The sequence below is a fragment of the Cotesia glomerata genome, linkage group LG6, assembly GCF_020080835.1.
Source record: "Cotesia glomerata isolate CgM1 linkage group LG6, MPM_Cglom_v2.3, whole genome shotgun sequence".
Taxonomy (NCBI): Eukaryota; Metazoa; Arthropoda; class Insecta; order Hymenoptera; family Braconidae; genus Cotesia; species Cotesia glomerata.
The window spans coordinates 26,945,587-26,965,843 of NC_058163.1; the positions used below are offsets into that span (position 1 = coordinate 26,945,587).

The following is a 20,257-nucleotide window of genomic DNA, read 5'->3' on the forward strand; positions in this document are numbered from 1 at the left end:
CACTAAATTTTTTGATGCAATTACGCAAAATTTTTAACTGTGTATTTAATGAATTTAAAACAAATATTAATAAATGTAAAAGATGCTCCTAAAGCATCGGTGTCAGTAAAATGCACTCTACATAAGTACATAACGCAGTAAATCATAAGGCAAATTGTCAAAGTGGAATGGTCAAAGTTAAATGGGTTCGACTGAGAGCAATAGATAAAGTACATCTCTAAGTCTATGCAGTCCACTCGGTAGCTTCACTGATCGTCTCTCAGTAATCGCTCCACACTCGTCGCTTAGTTGTCTCTGACAAATCCAACAACCGTCAAAAAAAATCAACTATCTATTAATTTCAAATCCAACTTAACTCTCGAGACTTTATATAGAAAAAAAAATATTTTCCAAAGGACAATAATTAAAATTCGGATCGCGTATTGCCAGAGACAAAAAACTAAGAAAGACACTTAACTATCAGCTAAATAAAATAGAAGCTAGAGCAAACCTAAGGCCAGTATTAGAGAGACGAAAAGCGAGATAATAGTGTAAAAAAAAATATTTTTTCAAGCGATCGAAACGCTCAACTGGTAAACCACTCAAAGGGAGGGGCATGCAATTTAACAAACGATGTCGGACTTCGGAGTAGTTGTTAATGTAGTATGTGTGTGACAACGAGATTGACAACATGGATACGTCTGACCTAGGAGGAGGTTCGTGTTTTTATAAATTTCATTTTTTTTATCCTTTTTCGCTCCTTTCTTTTCCGGCATTCAAAAATTTTTTTCACTTCATAAAACAAATCTCAAATTAATCCTTGCAGAATTTTTTTACCCCCTAAAACATTAATTTTTTTTTTTTAAATAAAAGAAAATAAATAAAAAAAAAAAAAAAAAATGGAAACTTGATTTTTGGAAAAACGATTTTTAGAAAAAAATTTTGAAAAAATAAAATTTTTTATTGTTAAATTAATGTACAAAGTTTACTCGTGACCGTGTCAGTTAATCTTTAATGAGAGAAACGGATTACAATTAATTGAGGGCACAAAGTCGGCATAGTGTCAAAGGAAATGATTGAAGAAGCTTGCACGTGATGAATTGAGTGGGTTATTAAAATTAATAAGATTATTGTAATTAATAAATAGCGCGAGTGCAAAGTACACGAGACTTTAGTGATTATATTTTTTTACTTTTATTCGCTTGATTTTTAAATCGTTTTTGAGGGCAGTAATTTTATTTCTGGGTCCATTTTTTTTTTAACTATTGTAATAACTTCTTAACATATTGGTCTTTGGATGAGCACGTCGTGGTCGGTCTAACCAAGTTGTTGAGTCGTGTTATACCCAGTTTATACGACGTACATTAGGCATGAATGGCATCTACTCTGGTCAGTTGAATGAGAGCAATTTAACTTCTTTAGGTTGCTTAATCGGTAGGAAGTCACATCAGCCACATAGGTATATAAACTTTGCACTGACCACCTTCACATTCACAACTTGTCTGTCTCTAAGTATTTTTATAAAAATAATAAATAATATCTTGTAGTAATAAAAATAATAAAAATTAAAATTTTAGAGCTTAATTCATGATCGGTATTAAGATGTAATTATTATTAATGTTAATATTAATTTTAGTATGAAAAGGTCCGAATAAAAAAAAAATTGAACAAAAGTTAATTATTTTTTACCTTTAGTCTCTTGAGCTTAAGGAGTTTCTGGGTCACCGCAAAGATTATTAGCACGCTTTGCGCCTCCAGGCCATGCGTCAACCTATTAAGAATGTAATAGTGTCCTCTCTTCCCTTAACGTACTTTAAATAGAATAAAAATGACATCTAAGATGATCAAGCTTGGGAAAAAATGATAAACTTTTGTATTTATTGAATCACGAGGTTGTCTTTGAGATTTTAGGCTCAATAGGGAGAAGATTGTTAGCCAATAAGCAGAATCCCTGATAATTTGAAGATCTATGTGTTTGGTGTAGGATTACGTAAAACGGAATTCCACGGCTTCCGTTTCTGGGAGTGGAGCATCCGCGAGAACAGAATTGAATAGCGGTGATAACAATTATCCGACTAGTAAACTCCCGCGAGTGTGTCTAATGATTGACCCGATTTCATGTATCATCTTTCACAGGCACAAGAGTGTTTCATTTTAGTTTATTTTATTTCGGCAAGATGTTAGGGGGATTATTTTGTGCTTTATGCAATATTTTTTGGGGGTAATTGTCATAAAATATTTGATAAATCTTTTAAAATTTATACACTGATAGAAGGATTTGTTTATAGTTAAAAATATTTATTAATATTTAACAAATCATTTATTAGAGACCACTTTTTAGTCCTTAATAAAAAAGATTTATTAATATTTAATAAATGAATATCAGATTTATTAAATACAAACAAATCATTTTAAATACTAAGAAATATTTGTTTAATACTAAAAAGTGGGCTCTAATAAATGATTTGTTAACTATTGATAAATATTTTTTAATACAAATAAATATTTCTATCAGTGTAGTAGCAATTATGACAAGAAAATATTTTTATAATTAAAAATTTTATTTGTGGATACATGAGATTTGTTTTCATTTTTTTAACACGTGTTACATCAATAAATATAAAAATATTATAAAATTTTTTTTAATAATTTGAAAATAATCTTATTAAATTTATAAAAAAATTGGTCTAAATTATTCTGATTTATTTTTAACTTTTATTCGAGAATATTAAAAATATTTTTTTTCCAAAAAAAAAATTTTTTATAATCTGATGTTGGAAAATTTAAATTCTGACAAGTTTGTGTGTTTTTTGACGAATTAAACACTGAAAAAAAAATTATTATGTAAAGTATAAGGTCGTAATTTGTAACCTTTGAATTTTAAAGGTAAAAATTACATTGTACTTTGGTATGAATAATTATTATTGCTAAAAAAATGAGATTTTTCTCTAAAAAAAATTTTTTTTTAGTATTGTACACTGAAAAAAAAATTAACTCGAACCAAGAGAAAAATTATTGAACCAAGAAAATAATTTTGAAGAGGATAATTGTCTTGAATCAAGTAAAATTTACTTAAATCAAGAAAAATTTCTTAGATTAAAAATTTTTATACTCAAATCAAGAAGATTAAATTCTTCAAAATTACAGTAGCGCTCAAAAGTATTTTGACAACATTATGCGTAAGTTTTTTTCAATAATGTCAAAATACTTTTGAGCAACTATTTTTCTAATATTTTAAAAATTAAACTTTGTTTTGTTACAAACAAAAACCACTTTGACACTATTCTGTAGATTATTCAAAAGCTGTTAAAAAAATAAATAAATGATTATTGTGTTTCGTATTTATTTTTAATTAAATCATTAAATATATTTGTTGAAATACTTTCGAGCACTACTATGTATATGCTTGATTCAAGAACATTTTTTTTTTGTGCATGAGTAACAATATTTACCAAAAATGCCGATATGTAAGGATGTCTAAGAACTTAAATCTGCAAAATAAAGGAAAATCTCAACACTGCAAAACTTCAATTTATGAATTAATTAACATCGTTTAATGTACAGAACAAAGGATCTCTCTATTTTGCATGTTTACCAAACTTTTAATTTAATACAAGCTACGCTTTAATAAAGCTGGTAATTATTTTCAAATCTAAATAAAAAAGCTCACTAATACCAACTCAAAGCACTACCTTGATTATTTATATCATTATTAATTTCAATTGTCAATATTGTTCATCACCAGAAAAATAATTATGTCAAAAAAAAAAAATATTGACATCGATACTGTCGAAATTTAGTATTTGACAGGGTGTAATATATTTTAGTGAATATTAATGGACTCATTGACCTGAGTATCATCCGTACACACTGTTAGCGCGTAAAATTCGATGATATTAATTGTATTGGATTTTCGTCAAACGGTAGGTTGGGTCCGAATGGGAAAGTGTGAAATGTTTATAATTTATCGAGTTTTATTTTATATAAATGTATAAATGTTCAATATAATGTTAAAAAAATTTGATGTTTTGTAAATAAAATATATTTAGATTTTTAAAAAAATTGTAGGGGTTAATTGTACACCACCGGCAATCGAGGACTTTCCACATGACCTGTTTGATGAGAAACAACGACAAGAAGGGGCCGTGGTTGTTCACGTCATCGTCTCTCTTTACTTGTTCATCGCTTTAGCAGTAGTATGCGATAAATTCTTTGTACCTGCAGTAGAAAAAATATGTCATGGTAAGATTATTTTCTTTTTTGGTTTTTATAATAGAAATAATTCATTACATCAGTCGGAAAAATTTTAATATTCAAAATTCATCAATTATTAAATTAAAGAGTCACAAAAAAGCAAACTCACTGACAAAATATCGCTATTCAAGAATTTTATGACTTCAAAAATTAATACTAAATTTACTAATTGTCGTTATTAATTTTAACACATATTCTCATTGATATTTTCTAATTGAAAAGACAAAAAAAAATTTATTAAATCTTATTTATTTATTAAATTTATTTATTATATAAAAAATTAAAGAAAAATTAAATAAAAAATGTATTTATTAAATTTTTTGAGTAAAAAAAAATATATTTAAAATAATTTTTTTGTATTAAAAATATTTCTTTTGAATCAAGCCGTATTTATTTCGGGTTGAATTAAATTATCATTTGATAGTGAGAAAAAAGAATATATTAAAAAAATTTAAATTAATTAGCAATTTTTAAATTGATTGTTACAGCGCTTTGTTTTTAAATGCGTAAATTATGTATGAATATAAATGCAATCAAGAAGAGAGATTATTTAAATTTCAATTATTTATTCAATTAAGTTTTCGACGGTAAAATAATACTGTAATTAACTCGGATTATATTTTTAATTATATAATATTTTTTAGTGCTCATGCATACAGTTATTATAAAGTACACAAGGTCGATTAATTAAAAATAAAAAACAAATAAATGCGTAATTTTAAATAAATTAAAAAAAAAGCTCCTTAAAATTTGTTAATTTTAATCACTAAATTTCTGATAGAAATTGAAAAATAACTCTTAGCAATGTAAGAAAATACGAATACAGAAAACAAAGTATAAAGAGTATAATAATGAAAGCTAGAAAATTCTCAACAGGAAAAAATAAAAAAATTCTCAGACTTTTTTTAGAAAGAATGTCAAAGGATATCGAGGACAGAGAAGCCTTTGATATATAAAACAATTTAAAATAAGCATCGTTTCAAGAAAACGTTAGCATGACGAAGATTACTAACAAAATCTAAAGTTTCCGTCCTACTAAATGGTGCAATTTTATTTAATTGCTTGTGTCAACACCTCACTGGTCTTTATCCGTTTATCTAATAAATCTAATTATTAATAATGACAATAGTTGACTCACTCTTTTAAATTTCAGTCGTTCATTAAGAAAGTGGAAGTTTTAAAACTTTACACAATTGTTTGTTTATAAATTTACAAAAATTTTTTTAACTTCATTAATTTTCTAAATAATTTCTTATTTAAAAAAAAAAAATATCTCGAAAAATTCCAAAACAATAGAGAAAAAATTTTTAAAAATCAATTTTTTTTTTTATAATTAATTTAAAGACAGAAAATTAAGCAATGATATTTAATACGGTCCTTTATATTGACAAAACAAATCTAAAAAAAAAAAAATTGGCTTAATTAACTGATATTTCTTCGAGTTATCGCGTTTCCAAATTCCACAAAATTAGAAAAGAAGAGTTTTTTTGTTTTATAATTTTTGTTTAGATAAAAAATAGATTTTTATTTAATTGTTTGTATTTTACAATAAGATTTATTGCACATTCGACCAAATAATAAAAATATAATATTAATAATTTATTTTACTAGCATTGTCAATGTCAAAAGATGTAGCTGGCGCGACATTTATGGCAGCTGCAACATCCGCACCAGAATTATTTGTCAACGCGATTGGGACTTTTATTACCGAAGGTGACATCGGTGTAGGAACGATAGTAGGATCAGCAGTCTTTAATATCTTAGCAGTTCCTGCTTGCTGTGGGATCGGCGCCGGAATGGTGAATGTATTTTATTTTTGCGTTATTAAACCATTTCATTTCACACAAAAAAAAATTCTTGCGCTAAGAAAATTTTAAGGAAAACAAAAGTTATTTCGGAGCAAGAAAAAATCTTGACTCAAGAAACTTTGACTTGATTCAAGAAATTTTCAACCTTCCTTAATATTTTGTTGAGCCAAAAAAATTTACACTCCAAGAATTTTTTCTCAGTGTACTTACGAAATCGAGTGTTTTATCACACAGTAAAAAATTTTGCGTCAAAAAATCTTGTGTTAAATATTTTACACATTTTTGTGTTGAATATTTAACACAAAAATTTTTAACACTAAGTTTTTTGACGCAGGACGAAAAATTTTTTACTGTGCATGGAAAAAAATTATTTTTATAAATTTTATAAATAGTAACAGCAAGATCTATCGCATTATCATTAGTTACTCGCTCTTGAATACTCAAGACCTTTTACTGAGTATTTGCATCAGTCTCAATTATTTAGTTGTTATGTCACAAGAACGGTACTCGAGGATCGTTATATTACCGACACAGTGGCGAGATTTAAATACAAGCTCAAGCTCTAACTCCGTTCTAACACCGCAGATTTCAAATGAATCTTTAATATTTTTATTAAATACATGCTCTTAAACTTTAACCCTTTAATTACACTCTATAATTGTAAGATCGAGCGAGCCTGGCGAAGCCAGGCGAAGCTCGATATTAATTATATCTATAGCTTCGTTCGAAGAGATCACTAAGTAGTACCGTCCATGTACGCTTATACTTACCACATATTTAAAAGTAAAAACAAAAGCTTTACGCCCTAGCAACCGCTTTGTTTATTAATCATATAGTTTAGCTAAGATTAAATAAAGAAGAGATCGCAGGGAGGGAAAAGAATAAAATTATGAACGAAGTTAGAGGGAGTGATCTCTTCGAACGAAGCTATAGATATAATTAATATCGAGCTTCGCCTGGCTTCGCCAGGCTCGCTCGATCTTACAATTATATCTATAGCTTCGTTCTCAAGATCACTAAGTAGATGTTCAGAGCTACAGTGAACATAATTTAAATAAAATAGAACTAAATTCAAAACAGTTTACATTTTTTTTTTTTTTTTTTTTTAAATTTTAATGAACACACATAGAGGAACAAAATACAATTATGATAAAATTGTCTCAGCAAAAGTATTTTTATCAGGAATAATTGGTCGGTTATAAAATTTCTCAAAAGTCTTTGATTTATCCGACCAGCCAGCTAAGTTTTTAATAATATCTAGGTTAACGCCTTTTTTAAAAGCAGTAGAGGTAGATGCATGTCTCAAACTATGAGACGTAAAGTCATTACCTACACAGCTTTGTAAAAAAGAACGAATCCACCTACTTACAGTATCTTTCGACGCTTCTTTAAAAGGTTTAACAGTAGTAATAAATAATTTATTTGGATTAACAATTAAATCAGAAGTTTTTTCTAAATATTTTTCTAAAGTTAAAACAATACAAAGTTTTGAATTTTGTAAAAATTTTGGTAAAAGTAAGAGAGGTTGAGAGACACCTCGTCTAGAAGTCTTAATCTTATCAGATATTTCTATTTCATAATTATTACCTCTCTTCAAAATATTACACCTTTTAATAGATGCAATAGTTTGAATACGATGAGCAGTAATTAACGCCAACAAAACAGCTAATTTTGTAGTAAGAGCAGGTAAATCAAGATCATTTAAAGGGCTTAATAATTCTAATTTCTCTAACACAGGATCTAGGCTAAAAACTCGATCGTAGCGAGGCTTAGCTGGTTTTAAATTGTAAGCGCCTTTTAAAAGGCGAGAAATTAAAGGATTTTTACCAATTTCAGTAACACAAATTAAAGATAAAGCTGAACGAGCAGTGTTGAGTGTGCTGTAATTAGCACCATTATTAAATTTATCCGTTAAAAAATGAATAATGTCTTCGTCTTGCGGCTTAAAAATTTTAATATTCCTTGAATAACAAAAAATAACCCAATCACCGATTGGTTTAGAGTATTGATGTAGGGTTGAATGGGAAATAGAATTGATAAGTAAATCAACTGCGTCCTCAGTCACACCTCGTTCCTTGAAGGCCTGGCGGATAACCGTGCAGCCATCAGTGACATCTTTTGGGCAAGAGGATGTTGTACTTGTCTACAAGGAGATCGTAGAAGGTTAACATCAGGTTGAAAAATAATTGGCTGTGAGTCAAGTAATGAAAGCCATAAGGGATACCATGGCTGACCACACCAATTAGGAACTACTAAAATACCACAAGCCTGGTCTGTTTGAATTTTCTTTAATGTTTTCAAAATTAAAGAAAAAGGAGGAAAAGCAAAGAAATAAAAATTGTTCCAGTCAATAGTGAACGCGTCAATACAAAACGCTAGCGGATCACGATGCCAGGAACAATATTTCTTGCATTTTTTATTAAGATTTGATGCAAATAAATCAATTTCCGGTTTGTTAAAAAGAGAAACAATTTCTTGGTAAGCAGAAAGTGATAACTCCCATTCTGTATCAATATTACTAATTCTTGAAGCTTCATCCGCGTCCACATTTTCTTTAGATGGGATGTATGACGCAAACAGCCAAATATTCCTACTCTCGCACCAACTCCAAATTTTAAAGGTTAAATCATTCAGGTACTCGTATTTAGTACCGCTCATTTTATTAATATAAGCGATAGCCGTAGAATTATCAACTCGGAGCAAAATTTCACAGTTAGATAAATTAAAAACAAAAGTCTTCAGACCATTAAAAACAGCTAAAAGCTCAAGATAATTAATATGAAATTGTTTTTCATGGTAATTCCAATGACCATAAATTACTTGACCTTCACAAAAAGCTCCCCAGCCAGTAGATGAAGCATCAGAAAAAATAATCTTTGAGAATCTTGAATTTCTAATAGGATTTTTCGACGAATTGATATTATTTAACCACCAATCAAATTCACTGATTAAATGAAGTGGTAATTGCATGACACAATCGTAATTATAATTAAATTTTAATAATTCGAGGTAACGGTGTCTTTCAAATTTCTTTGAATGGAGCCAACCATAATTAACCGCTGGACAAGCTGCTGTAATGTTACCAACAAATTGAGAAAATTCTCTAATCGAGCAGTATGAAAGATTTTTAAATTTTAAAATTAAATCATAAAGATTAATTCTTTTTCTCTTCTGTGAGCTCCATTGTCATGTTAACTGAATTGAAAATAAAACCGAGAAATTTACAAGAAGTAGAAGGAATGAAGTTACTTTTCTTCTCATTAATTAAAAATCCCAAAGATTCTAAAAGTTCTCGCGTGACTTTAATATTTTGCGCACATAAAGCCGCAGAAGTTGCTACTAACAACCAATCATCCAAATAAACTACTGATAACCAGCCCAAAGAACGTAAAAAACTAACGATTGGCTTGCAAATTTTTGTAAAAACCCACGGAGCAGTGCTTAAACCGAAAGGTAAACAGATAAACTCGTAGAGATGATTATTCCAAATAAATCTTAAATATTTCCAGTAGTTTTATGGATTGGAATCATGAGATAAGCATCCTGTAGGTCAAAAGCTAGCCATGAAACATCCTTCTGACATCAGTTTGAGAACCGTACGGAAATCTTCCATTTTAAAATGAGAAGTGTCAGTGAATTGATTTAAATCTTTTAAATTCAGAATAAATCTCATTTTCCCATTTTTCTTAGGAACAAGAAAAATACCCGATAAAAATTGCCCATTTTCTTCTGTACATTCTTGAATAGCACCAATAGACAGAAGGTCATTAATGGCTTCCTGCATTTTAATTTTATCATTATTAGAAAAATTATCATTTGTGGGAATAAAAGATTGAGTTGGTGTCGAGTGAAAAGGAATTTTATACCCAGAAATTGTTTCTAAAATAAACGCGTCAGAGGTTATGCTAGACCAAGCGTGTAAAAAATATTTTAAACGACCAGCAATAACTCTCACCTCTACTTTTGAGTTGAAGCTGGAGGATGTTGGGCCTGATTCGTTTGGTTCCGAGCCCGGGATCGAGTTGCAATTTGATTGTTTTGTTTGTTTGGGTACGTTGGCTTGGCAAACGGAGGACGCTGGTAGCCCGTCTGATTGAAGTTTGCTCGAGGGCCAGACGGGCCCTTCCAGTTTAAAGAAGTCCGTGTAGTTGGAAAATCCTTTTTTGGAGGTTGGGGTTTAATAGATAACCCTGTTTTTTCCACGGCAACCGAATTTTTAATGCGCTTGCCAAGATCTTGACCAAAAAGAAAATCGTCAGTAATAGAATCTTCAAGGACAGATTTTCTTTTGTCATCCACACAGGGGTAAATTTGTGAGCGTCTGGATTTACAGAGCTGATGAAATGACTCACAAAAAAGAGCACTGGAGTCACATAGAAGTTGTAACAACTGGGTTTTATCGACAGGTTCAACTTCATCATTAAAAATATTACAAATTGCCTGACCAAGAGAAACTAAACCACGACCAATCAAATCTTGGTTATTTGATAGATATTTGTCACGAGATTTAGCCGTCTTGTGGAGAAGAGGCAGCAACTCCGGGTTTAAAACAGGAGATGATAAAGTACAATTACCCTTGTTGGGATATTTATCAATAATTGTCGTCTTATCATTTTTATCTAAACCTGATGAAATGATAGCTTTCCAACAGTCCGACAATTCAGGATGAATGCTGTAGGTTTTTTCCTTGTGAAGGCGTTTATCCTTGCCCAGCATTTGGAGAACGGAATTGGACAGGGAGGGAACTTCAGGACCCTTCGTCTCATGCAGTTCGCCTGACGCCTTAAGATCGTGTGTACAATCAGTTTCAGGATCAGAGTCAGAATAAACACTCTGACGACGGTCGTCATCATCTGAGTCTGCAATGAGCATAAGAGCTAGGTTAAGATAAGCGACCAGGAAATAAATAAATAAATTCCTGATGCAAAATAAAATCAGATTATAAAAATCTAATTTTACTATTTTAAAGCTTAACCCAGTCAAAATAGGTACAACAAATTCAAAATAGAAAATTGTTGCCCAAAAATGATAAAAAATTAAATAAAACAAAATATAAATAATTACCCTCAGATAAGAGGTTATCAACGGGAGATTTAGTTGATGCCTTAGCTTTTTCAAGATCAATTAAATCACGATACTTTTGTAACTTTTTTTCGAAGGATTGTAAGAGGGAATTATCCTCAGCCTTACGCTTAGACATGATGTTTAATAATCAAAAAATAACTATTTAATCAATATAAGAAGATTTTGTGATGTTTATTCAAAGCGCACAAAAAACGTAATGATTAATAAACAAAGCGGTTGCTAGGGCGTAAAGCTTTTGTTTTTACTTTTAAATATGTGGTAAGTATAAGCGTACATGGACGGTACTACTTAGTGATCTTGAGAACGAAGCTATAGATATAATTACTTCAATGCCATTTAAAATGCCAGGCTAATTATACATTTCAAAGATATATTTTATTTTTTTAACTAAAAATATTGTGTGGTAATAATAATAATTATAATATTCATGCCATAATAATTAACATTGGTTTGTTTACTATTACTATAAATATAATTTTGAAAATTCGACAAACAATTTTTTCAATTTATGTTATTGAAATTAAATATTCTCAATTTAAAAAGCAAATACTGAACAGATTGATCGTAAAAGAATGAAAATAAGATTAAACTCTAAGAAATAAAATAAATAAAATTGTAATTAGGTGGTTCCGCTGGATTGGTGGCCTGTAAGCAGAGATTGCTTAGCTTACGGCGTAACAGTTGCTATCTTAATCTGCATTATTCACGATGAGAGAGTGGAATGGTACGAGGCATTGTGCCTTGTCCTTCTGTACATCGTATACATTGCAGTAATGTACTGGGACAAATCATTCCAGCGTTGTACACGTTTTCGGACAAAGACCAGCGTGTCGTCTGCCGAAGATGTCCATATTGCACCAGGTAAGTTTATCTAATTGATTCATTTATTAATTAAATAACTTGATAACGTATCAGCTAGTTTACATCTATATATATATATAGGAGACTTTCTATAGATATAGATAGTCACTCATCACGATATCTCTGGAACTATAAGACCTAGAGACTTGAAATTTGGCAGGAATATTCCTTTTGCCAAGTAGAAGTCAGCTAAGAACGGATTTCACGAAATTCCACCCACAAGGGGGGTTGCGGGGGTGTTCACGAAAAAAAATTCATATTTTTTAATTATGGCTTTTAATAGTTCAAAACTTGGTCAGAATGTTTCAAATTACATTTAGAAATTTTTTAAAAACGAATTCTGTGACATTCCACCCCCCTGGCGTGCCCGTGCGTGGGCGTCAAATTAAGAAAAAATTCGTAAATTTCAATCTATAGCTATTAATACTTTGAAACATGGCCAGAATGCTTTTTTGGCGTTTTTGAGCTGTTAAGAATAAATTTCATTAAATTCTACCCCCACATGTCCGTGCGTGGGCGTAAAATTAAAAGAAATTGTACCTTTTAATCTATAGTAGCTAAAGGATTGAAACTTGGCCAGATTGATTTTTTTGGAGTTTTTGAGCTGTAAAGAATGAATTTTATGAAATGCACACGTATATTAACAAAATTAATATTTTTCGCGCCTGGCGTATATTGTACGCCACGCGAAGCGGGCGGGTAACGGCTAGTGATTAATAAATTAGTAGAGCTTGATATATGTAACCACTAATCTAGTAGATTAGTCTGTCGATTTATTTAACAAAAAATAGATTCTTTTAAATTACCGTTGAATTTTTTTATCAATTTTAATTTTTGATACTCAATTTTATCACAAAAAATCAAAAATATCATGTAGATTAATTATTATAAATTAATTAAAATAATTCAATTTTTAATTAAAGTTTTCATCATTATTTTTTTCAACTCTCATTAAATTATATTTTTTTTAGAAAATGTCAATTTGTTGAAAAATTATTCTAGTTCATATTAAAAATAAAATATAAAGTTTATTAAGCATAAAAAACGCTCTCGAAATAAATATAAAAATTTGTTTTTTATATTTTTTTTAACATTTATTAATTATAATATTTACAAACAATCGTAAGTCCTCATCTAATACAAAAATATTTAAATTTAGTATGATAATAACTCTTGCACACTATGGATATTTATTGTTAAATAAAAACTGTCATAAATTTAAAAAAAATGAAATTTTTTTCCCGATTTTTGACAAAAAGAAAAAAAATTGAAAGTTTAATCCAATTTTATCATGCTAAATTTTTATTCTTAATTATCATCTCAACTGTTCGATTTTTATCACCTTATTTATTTTAAAAATTTTCTAATACTAAAAATTGTAAAACTTAAATGAAACTAAAATAGAAAATAGCTTGATTAATGAAAAAAAAAAGTTCAATAGCTTATTAATTACAACCTATAAGCTAAATAAAGGTAACTTATAAATAGTACAACCGCAAATAAACAACAAAACAATAATTACACAGTTCTTAAAATAGCAGCTCACATTGAGCAGATGGATCTATGTATAAAAAAAAAATAAATATAATATTGTTAAAAGTTTATCCACGATTTTGGATAATTGATCTCCCGTGACCTGGTCACGAGAGGTATCGATCGGCCTTTAGAACTCTGCTGACTTTTCCTATTGTATATAACACCGTTGAATAATGCAGGGGTGCATGTTGCGCATGGAAAAACGATAAAAAATATTAAACATCTCCCACAAGATATTTTTCATATTTTTGCCAGTATTTTCATCCGCAGTTTGATTAATTAATTTTTAACTCAGTCTTCTGTTTTTCCTACTTTTAATCTTAAATTATTTAGCCCATGTTTCTTCATTATCTCCGTTATTTTTTATTATTTATTATTTTTATTATTAATCTTGGATTTTGCTTTCCTTTTAAAATTATTTTTGCCACAGGAGACGCCGGCGAAATTCACTTATCAAGATCCGATAAATTGCAATCGTCCGGCGATAGAGTTGAGCAAATTGCGACAATCGACGTGCCACTGCAGAACGGAGGGACGAAAAGTCAAGAGGAAAATCACGAGGCTGGTAAGCTTTTATTCATTGGGGTTACAGTTTTTTTATTGGAAATATAATTATTTAATCATAAGACGGAAGACGTGAATAAGTACTTTTATAAGCTTCCGGAGATTGTAATATTCAAATTCAATCATCCTTGAATTAAGTTAACAATTATCGGTTTTAAGTAGATGGTTCTATTCTTCGATTTGACCCTCCAATCACAAGAGATTGCGGTATGCTGAGCACCCATTCGTGAACTCAAAAATTAATATTACAATTCAATCAGCTTATATTGAACAGTAATTCTAGTTTTGCTTTATACAATTTATTTTTGAGAAGTTCGTGAGAAAGCTTCCTCGTCAATAAATTCGATGAATTCACGGATGTAATTTTTCATTAATGTTACAAATTAATCAGTATAATTTGATTAAAACCATAAATATTAAATTAAATAAATTTTATTTTGAAAATGATTAGATAAAACATCATTAAATTTTGAATCGTTCACTGAAAGAAAAAAAATCTTTTTAAAAAAACAATTTTAGATAAATGACTTGTAAATTTTCATCGAAAATTTTTTTTTTTTAATAAAAATAATAAAAAATAAATTTTTATAAATAAATATTTCATATAATCCTTTAATAAAAACTTGATGTGACGTTTTCATTGTTGTCGCTTTTCGTTGCCATGGTAATCGTTGCTATGGTAACCATCGCCATAGTAACCGTTGTTATGTTAATCGTCGCCATAGTAACCGTTGCTATGGTAATCGTTGCCATAGTAATCGTTGCTATGGTAACGGTTGCTATGGCGAATTTTTTCCATGAAAATAATCATAACTTTTATTAAAAAGTTGATGTGACGTTTTCATTGTTGTCGCTTTTCGTTGCTATGGTGACCTTTTTTGGCAATGGTTATCATAGCAACGGTTACCATGGCAACGGTTAAATATTAATGAGTAAAATTTGTGAAAATATTGATTAATTAAATTGTCGATAATAAACATTTTGACAGAAGCGCGCAAAGCGCGTTTGATTTTCTAGTTATATATAAAATACCAGAGCAGGAAATTATACTTGGCGTGAAGCGCTACCGTGCTTCTGAATAAAAGCAAATATTTTTGTAGTAATTGTTAATAACTTCTTCAAATTTTGTATAATTAATTGTGTTAAAAAATCATCTTTGTTTTAATTTAAGTACATAAGTACATAAGTGTAAAGTGAGGATTTTCGGTAATTTTTTTTGGTATTACCCATAGTAATATCAACTACAGAGTTAAATTGGAATTAGTTTAAACGTAAGAATTTTAAAAAGAATAGTTATTAAAAAAAAAAAAATTTAATTTTGAATAAAATAAAAAAAATGTTTCGGCTGTTATAGAATACGAGTATGAGTTATTGGTGTGGCCAGCGAGAGGTGGATGGATACGTAAAACAGCGTGGGTACTTACTTGGCCAATTCATTTGGTTTTTATGTGTACAATACCAGATTGTGAGAAACCTAGATTTAAAAGATGGTTCCCAGTGACGTTTCTCATGTGTATTGTGTGGATTGGATCACTTAGTTATGTTGTAGCCTGGATGATTACAATTATCGGTATGTATCCTCGAATTTTTTTTCCCTTATTTAAAGTACATTAACATAAATAATTATTAGTTAAAGTTTTTATGCCATATTAGGTCAAGTGACTAGTAGATTTTTTTATTCAAGCCCAAAGATGGATGGTCCATCTTCCCTTTTGTTCGAGAGCTATATTCTCTCTTCACTCTCTATTCTCTATATTCTCTATTCACTCTTGGATAAATAATTATCCAACATTAATTATAATTATAAATAAGTAACAATTAACACAAGCTGTTTTGTAAATTCTTGCGAATTCGTTAATGATTGTATAACGTGTGTAGGAATTAAATACGAGAGTTTAATATTCATAATTAGATTATAATTACAAAAGATTAATAAAAACACGGCATAAATCAATTAATGAAGAAAATATTAATTTTTTTTAAATAATATTCTAACAAGGTTATTTTATTACGTACATTTGTATATAAAAACGCATAGTATATTTACAGTACTCTAGTATTTCAGAGAACGAAATTTTTTCTAACTGTACATAGAAGATTTTAATTTGAGTTTCATAACGCTAGAAATTTTTTATTGAAAAAAATATTTACTTTTAATTTACGAGTCAGCAAAATTCTTCTGTATTCATATAAAATTTAATTTTGGGTTGTAATGCCATGTGGGTGCTCAAATGAAAGGTCTTGATGAATGTAACATCAGGATGAACTTATGTCTTTAAAAATATCAATAGTTCACAAGATAGTAATGTCAGTTCTTAATTATTGACACTTTTAAAGATATAAGCTCATCCTGATGTTACACTCATCAAGACCTTTCATTTGAGTACCCACATGCATTTTTGATATATTTTTCATACATACATATATATATAATATATATAAATATATGAAAAATTGATGTGGGTACTCAAATGAAAGGTTTCGACGAGTATAACATCAGGATGAGCTTATATCTTTAAAAAGGTCAATAGTTCACAAAATACAAGATCATTTTTTGATTATTGACATTTTTAGAGTTACAAACTCATTTCGATGTTACACTCATCAAGACCTTTCATTTGAGTACCCACATGGCATTTTTTATATATTTTATATATATGGTATTTGTGAAATCTATAAATATATAAAATATATGAAAAATTGATGTGGGTACTCAAATGAAAGGTCTTGATGAGTGTAATATCAGGGTGAGCTTATATCTTTAAAAATGTCAATAGTTCACAAGATACAAGGTCATTTCTTAATTATTGATATTTTTTAAGATACAAACTCATTTCGATGTTACACTCATCGAGAGCTTTCATTTGAGTACCCACATATATTTTTGATATATTTTTCATATACACATATACATAATATATATATATATATATATATATATATATATATATATATATATATATAAATATATAAAATGTATGAAAAATTGATGTGGGTACTCAAATAAAAGGTCTTGATGAGTGTAACATCAGGATGAGCTTATATCTTTAAAAATGTCAATAGTTGACAAGATACAAGATCATTTGTTAATTATGTATCTAGAGATAGAACATCTTTGAATGCAGACTAAATACTTATCATAATAATAAATTGACTATCGGTGAGAATGATATGAAACCTTGAAAACGTACAAATTCAAGTCAAGACCTTTGCAATGACACTAAATTTCACTCAAAAAACCGATTTTATCATAAGACTATCCTGGAAACAAAATTTTTCTTATTCTCTTAATAATATAGATAATTGATTTCCAGGTGACACGCTGAAAATACCAGACTCTGTAATGGGTATAACATTTTTGGCCGCCGGAACAAGTGTACCAGAAGCTGTATCAAGTGTAATTGTAGCTAAACAAGGTAAATTAATATTCAATAAAAAATAAATGAAGGAGAAAATAAATAAATAAAAAATGATAAATGTACAGGTCACGGCTCGATGGGTATCAGTAACTCAATTGGCTCAAACACATTCGACATACTCCTTTGTCTAGGTCTGCCCTGGTTAATAAAATCATCTTTTTCACCGACGCAGCCTGGACGTCACTACATAAGTATAAATTCAGGTGGTCTTGAATACAGCGCAATATCGCTTCTATCAACACTGCTGCTACTTTACATAGCATTCGCTTCGAATAAATTTCAACTTGATTTAAAAGTCGGGCGTGCTTGTCTTTGTATGTACGCAGTATTTCTCATTCTTGCCTCGCTTATCGAGCTCAACGTATTCTTCAGGGTAAATTTACCCACCTGTCAGAGGACAGTTAAGTGATAAAAAAACCACAACACAAACACTTTATTATATATATATATATATATATATATATATATATTATATATATTAATATAAATATATCAATATTGATACAATATAATGCTTGTAAAATTCCTTAAAATAATTATCACATTACAATTACTAAATTTTACAATCATTGTAAGTCGACACATTATTCTTTCATTTTAAAATATACTTTTTCTAATTTTTAAAATTTTTAATGCATTCAATTACTAATTTTATGGTAACATTTCAAATTGCGTTACTAAAGTCATAGATGGGTAGAATTTTTTATTGCAAATCAACGAAGAAATTTTAACAATGAAAATTCTCAAAAAAAAAACCTCAAGTTTATTTTTTTATTTCATCTTCGTAAAAATAAAAAATAATTTTCCGTAAAATTAATTACAAACAATTATTATTATGATTATACATAAAAATTATTTTAAAAAATTTCATTTTTTATTTATTTATTAGATTTTATTTGAAAAAATACTAAAACTTTGAAATTTTAAAAACAATTACAAGTATTAGAATAAATCTTAAATAAATTTCTATTTTTTTTTATTTAAAGGAATATTTTTGAATATTAATCTACAATCATTATTTTTTGTACATTTGTACAATTAATAAATTTATTAAAGCGCGCAGTAGCCTATCGGATCAGACCTTTGCTTACTAAAGTACTGGACCGGGTTCGAGCCCGGCGTACACCAATAAATATTTTCAATATTTAAATGTATTATTCTGCTCACAAAAAAAATAAAATAAAATAAACAATAGAACAAATAAATAAAAAAAAAAAAAAAACTTATTAATTTATAAGTTTAAAAAAAAATAAATGCGCTTTTTTAATTAAAAAAATTTTTCACACTAAATTTTCCAGAAAAAAATGTTTTTAACTTTGCTAAAATTTCTGAGTTTATTTCCAAAAAAATTTTATGCACGCTATGGCTTCAGTAACGCGATATTTTATCACTTAGATATGTTTTTTAATCATATGTTTTTTTTCAATGCAGCCTTTGATATAAAAAAGATTATTTCATCTTATTTCCTTATAATTATATTTACAATAAGAGCAGTAATAATGATAATAATAATAACAATAACAAGAAAATATTATTATTGTTGTTATTAAAATTCATTATTTGATTGTCCGTGATTTTTCATTATCTCGTTAATATTAAGACATATTATTATAATTATTATTATATGTTATATTATATCTAATCAGATTATAATTCATTAAAAATCATTTTGGCACGGCGTTAAAACAACGAACATATTATTGAATGTAATAAATTAAAAATTTCCAGTCAAATGTATACTTGAGATCTAATTTTCAAAAAAATAAAAAATTAAAGTAATTAAAACCAATAATTAACTAGTATTATAAATATAAATTTGTAATTTAAGATTAAGGATTTCCGTAATAAATTATTATTATTAAAAGTATAAATTTTTTGTTAATATTGATTCATTTATTTTCTTGTTTGTGTCGTGTTGTTGATAATTAATATTTGTTTGCGGTAAAGTTGTTTTTTTTTAAGTGTAAATCGATTTGTGAGCGACCTTGGCACGAAATTTGGAAGTGGCGCCAGTAATCTAAATCTCGAGATTCTCTAGTATGTTTACTTGCGACGCTCGTGAAGAGAAACAGAAACGGAATGAATAGAAGAGAATTGTACTCGAGAAAGATGAGGATGACATAACTGAAAAATAATATTGTGTACTTGAAAATTTATCGAACTTTATATTTATTACAGCAATTGTATTATTTTCTTTTTTCATTGTTATCACAATTTTTTTTTTTTTTATTACACTGCTTTAGATTTTTTGGAAACATTTTTGAAATTTTTTATTTTCTATATTATAAATTTATATTTCATTGCTTTTCAATCCATATGATGTCGTGTACTAAGAAATATCAAAAGTCTCATATATAAACATATGTATAATCAAATGATCATGATCATATATAATGAATAATTCTTTTTTCAGTTAATAAGTTATTATAAAAAATCAACAGATTTTTTCATTTATAATATTAATGAATATTATGAATTATAAGTACTAATAGATTGATACTTAACCTCAGTACTCGTTATATTTTTCAACTTTCTCTCTTGAAAAAAGAAAAATCCACTCTTCAATAACTCTCGAAATCCTACAACGATACTAACTTAGGGGTGTGCGATGAATAATTCGAAAAATTTCGAATAATTCCCGAATAATTCGAACAATTCGCGAATCATCGAAAAATTACTGGATCTTCTATTGTTTCCAATTTGAATTCCATTACATCGTGTATAAAAATATTATATTAATAAATTTATTTA

At 28.4% G+C, this 20,257-nt stretch overlaps 2 protein-coding genes across 4 annotated transcripts; one reads left to right on the forward strand and one right to left on the reverse strand.

The window, feature by feature from the left end:
* Positions 1–218: 218 nt before the first annotated feature.
* On the forward strand, positions 219–18,257 carry LOC123266686 (sodium/potassium/calcium exchanger 3). 2 transcript variants are annotated; one of them, XM_044731045.1, is made up of 8 exons: positions 219–695; positions 4,048–4,221; positions 5,845–6,038; positions 11,750–11,987; positions 13,954–14,088; positions 15,442–15,657; positions 17,402–17,503; positions 17,572–18,257. In XM_044731045.1, exons 1-8 carry the CDS (start codon positions 671–673, stop codon positions 17,913–17,915), a joined length of 1,428 nt encoding a protein of 475 aa, XP_044586980.1. In that variant the 5' UTR covers positions 219–670; the 3' UTR covers positions 17,916–18,257. The 2 variants fall into 2 exon arrangements, with proteins under 2 accessions (XP_044586980.1, XP_044586981.1); XM_044731046.1 differs by having other exon boundaries at positions 220–695; positions 5,845–6,032; positions 17,572–18,255.
* LOC123266687 lies at positions 8,056–11,447 on the reverse strand. Of its 2 annotated transcripts, XM_044731047.1 has the most exons (3): positions 11,106–11,412; positions 9,997–10,900; positions 8,056–8,184 (listed from the first exon to the last, which is right to left on the reverse strand). In XM_044731047.1, exons 1-2 carry the CDS (start codon positions 11,239–11,241, stop codon positions 9,999–10,001), a joined length of 1,038 nt encoding a protein of 345 aa, XP_044586982.1. In that variant the 5' UTR covers positions 11,242–11,412; the 3' UTR covers positions 8,056–8,184; positions 9,997–9,998. The 2 variants fall into 2 exon arrangements, with proteins under 2 accessions (XP_044586982.1, XP_044586983.1); XM_044731048.1 differs by lacking the exon at positions 8,056–8,184 and having other exon boundaries at positions 9,899–10,900; positions 11,106–11,447.
* Positions 18,258–20,257: the final 2,000 nt, after the last annotated feature.

What these genes read in the sequence shown, in the direction of transcription:
- LOC123266686 (XM_044731045.1), top strand. Translation starts at nt 671, where the DNA reads ATGGATACGTCTGACCTAGGAGGAG. An exon ending in AGAGGAAAATCACGAGGCTG is followed by an intron (nt 14,089 to 15,441) that starts GTAAGCTTTTAT and finishes CGGCTGTTATAG; the next exon opens with AATACGAGTATGAGTTATTG. An exon ending in TGTAATTGTAGCTAAACAAG is followed by an intron (nt 17,504 to 17,571) that starts GTAAATTAATAT and finishes ATAAATGTACAG; the next exon opens with GTCACGGCTCGATGGGTATC.
- LOC123266687 (XM_044731047.1), bottom strand. Translation starts at nt 11,241, where the DNA reads ATGTCTAAGCGTAAGGCTGAGGATAATTCCCTCTTACAATCCTTCGAA. An exon ending in TGATAACCTCTTATCTGAGG is followed by an intron (nt 10,901 to 11,105) that starts GTAATTATTTAT and finishes TGCTCATTGCAG; the next exon opens with ACTCAGATGATGACGACCGT.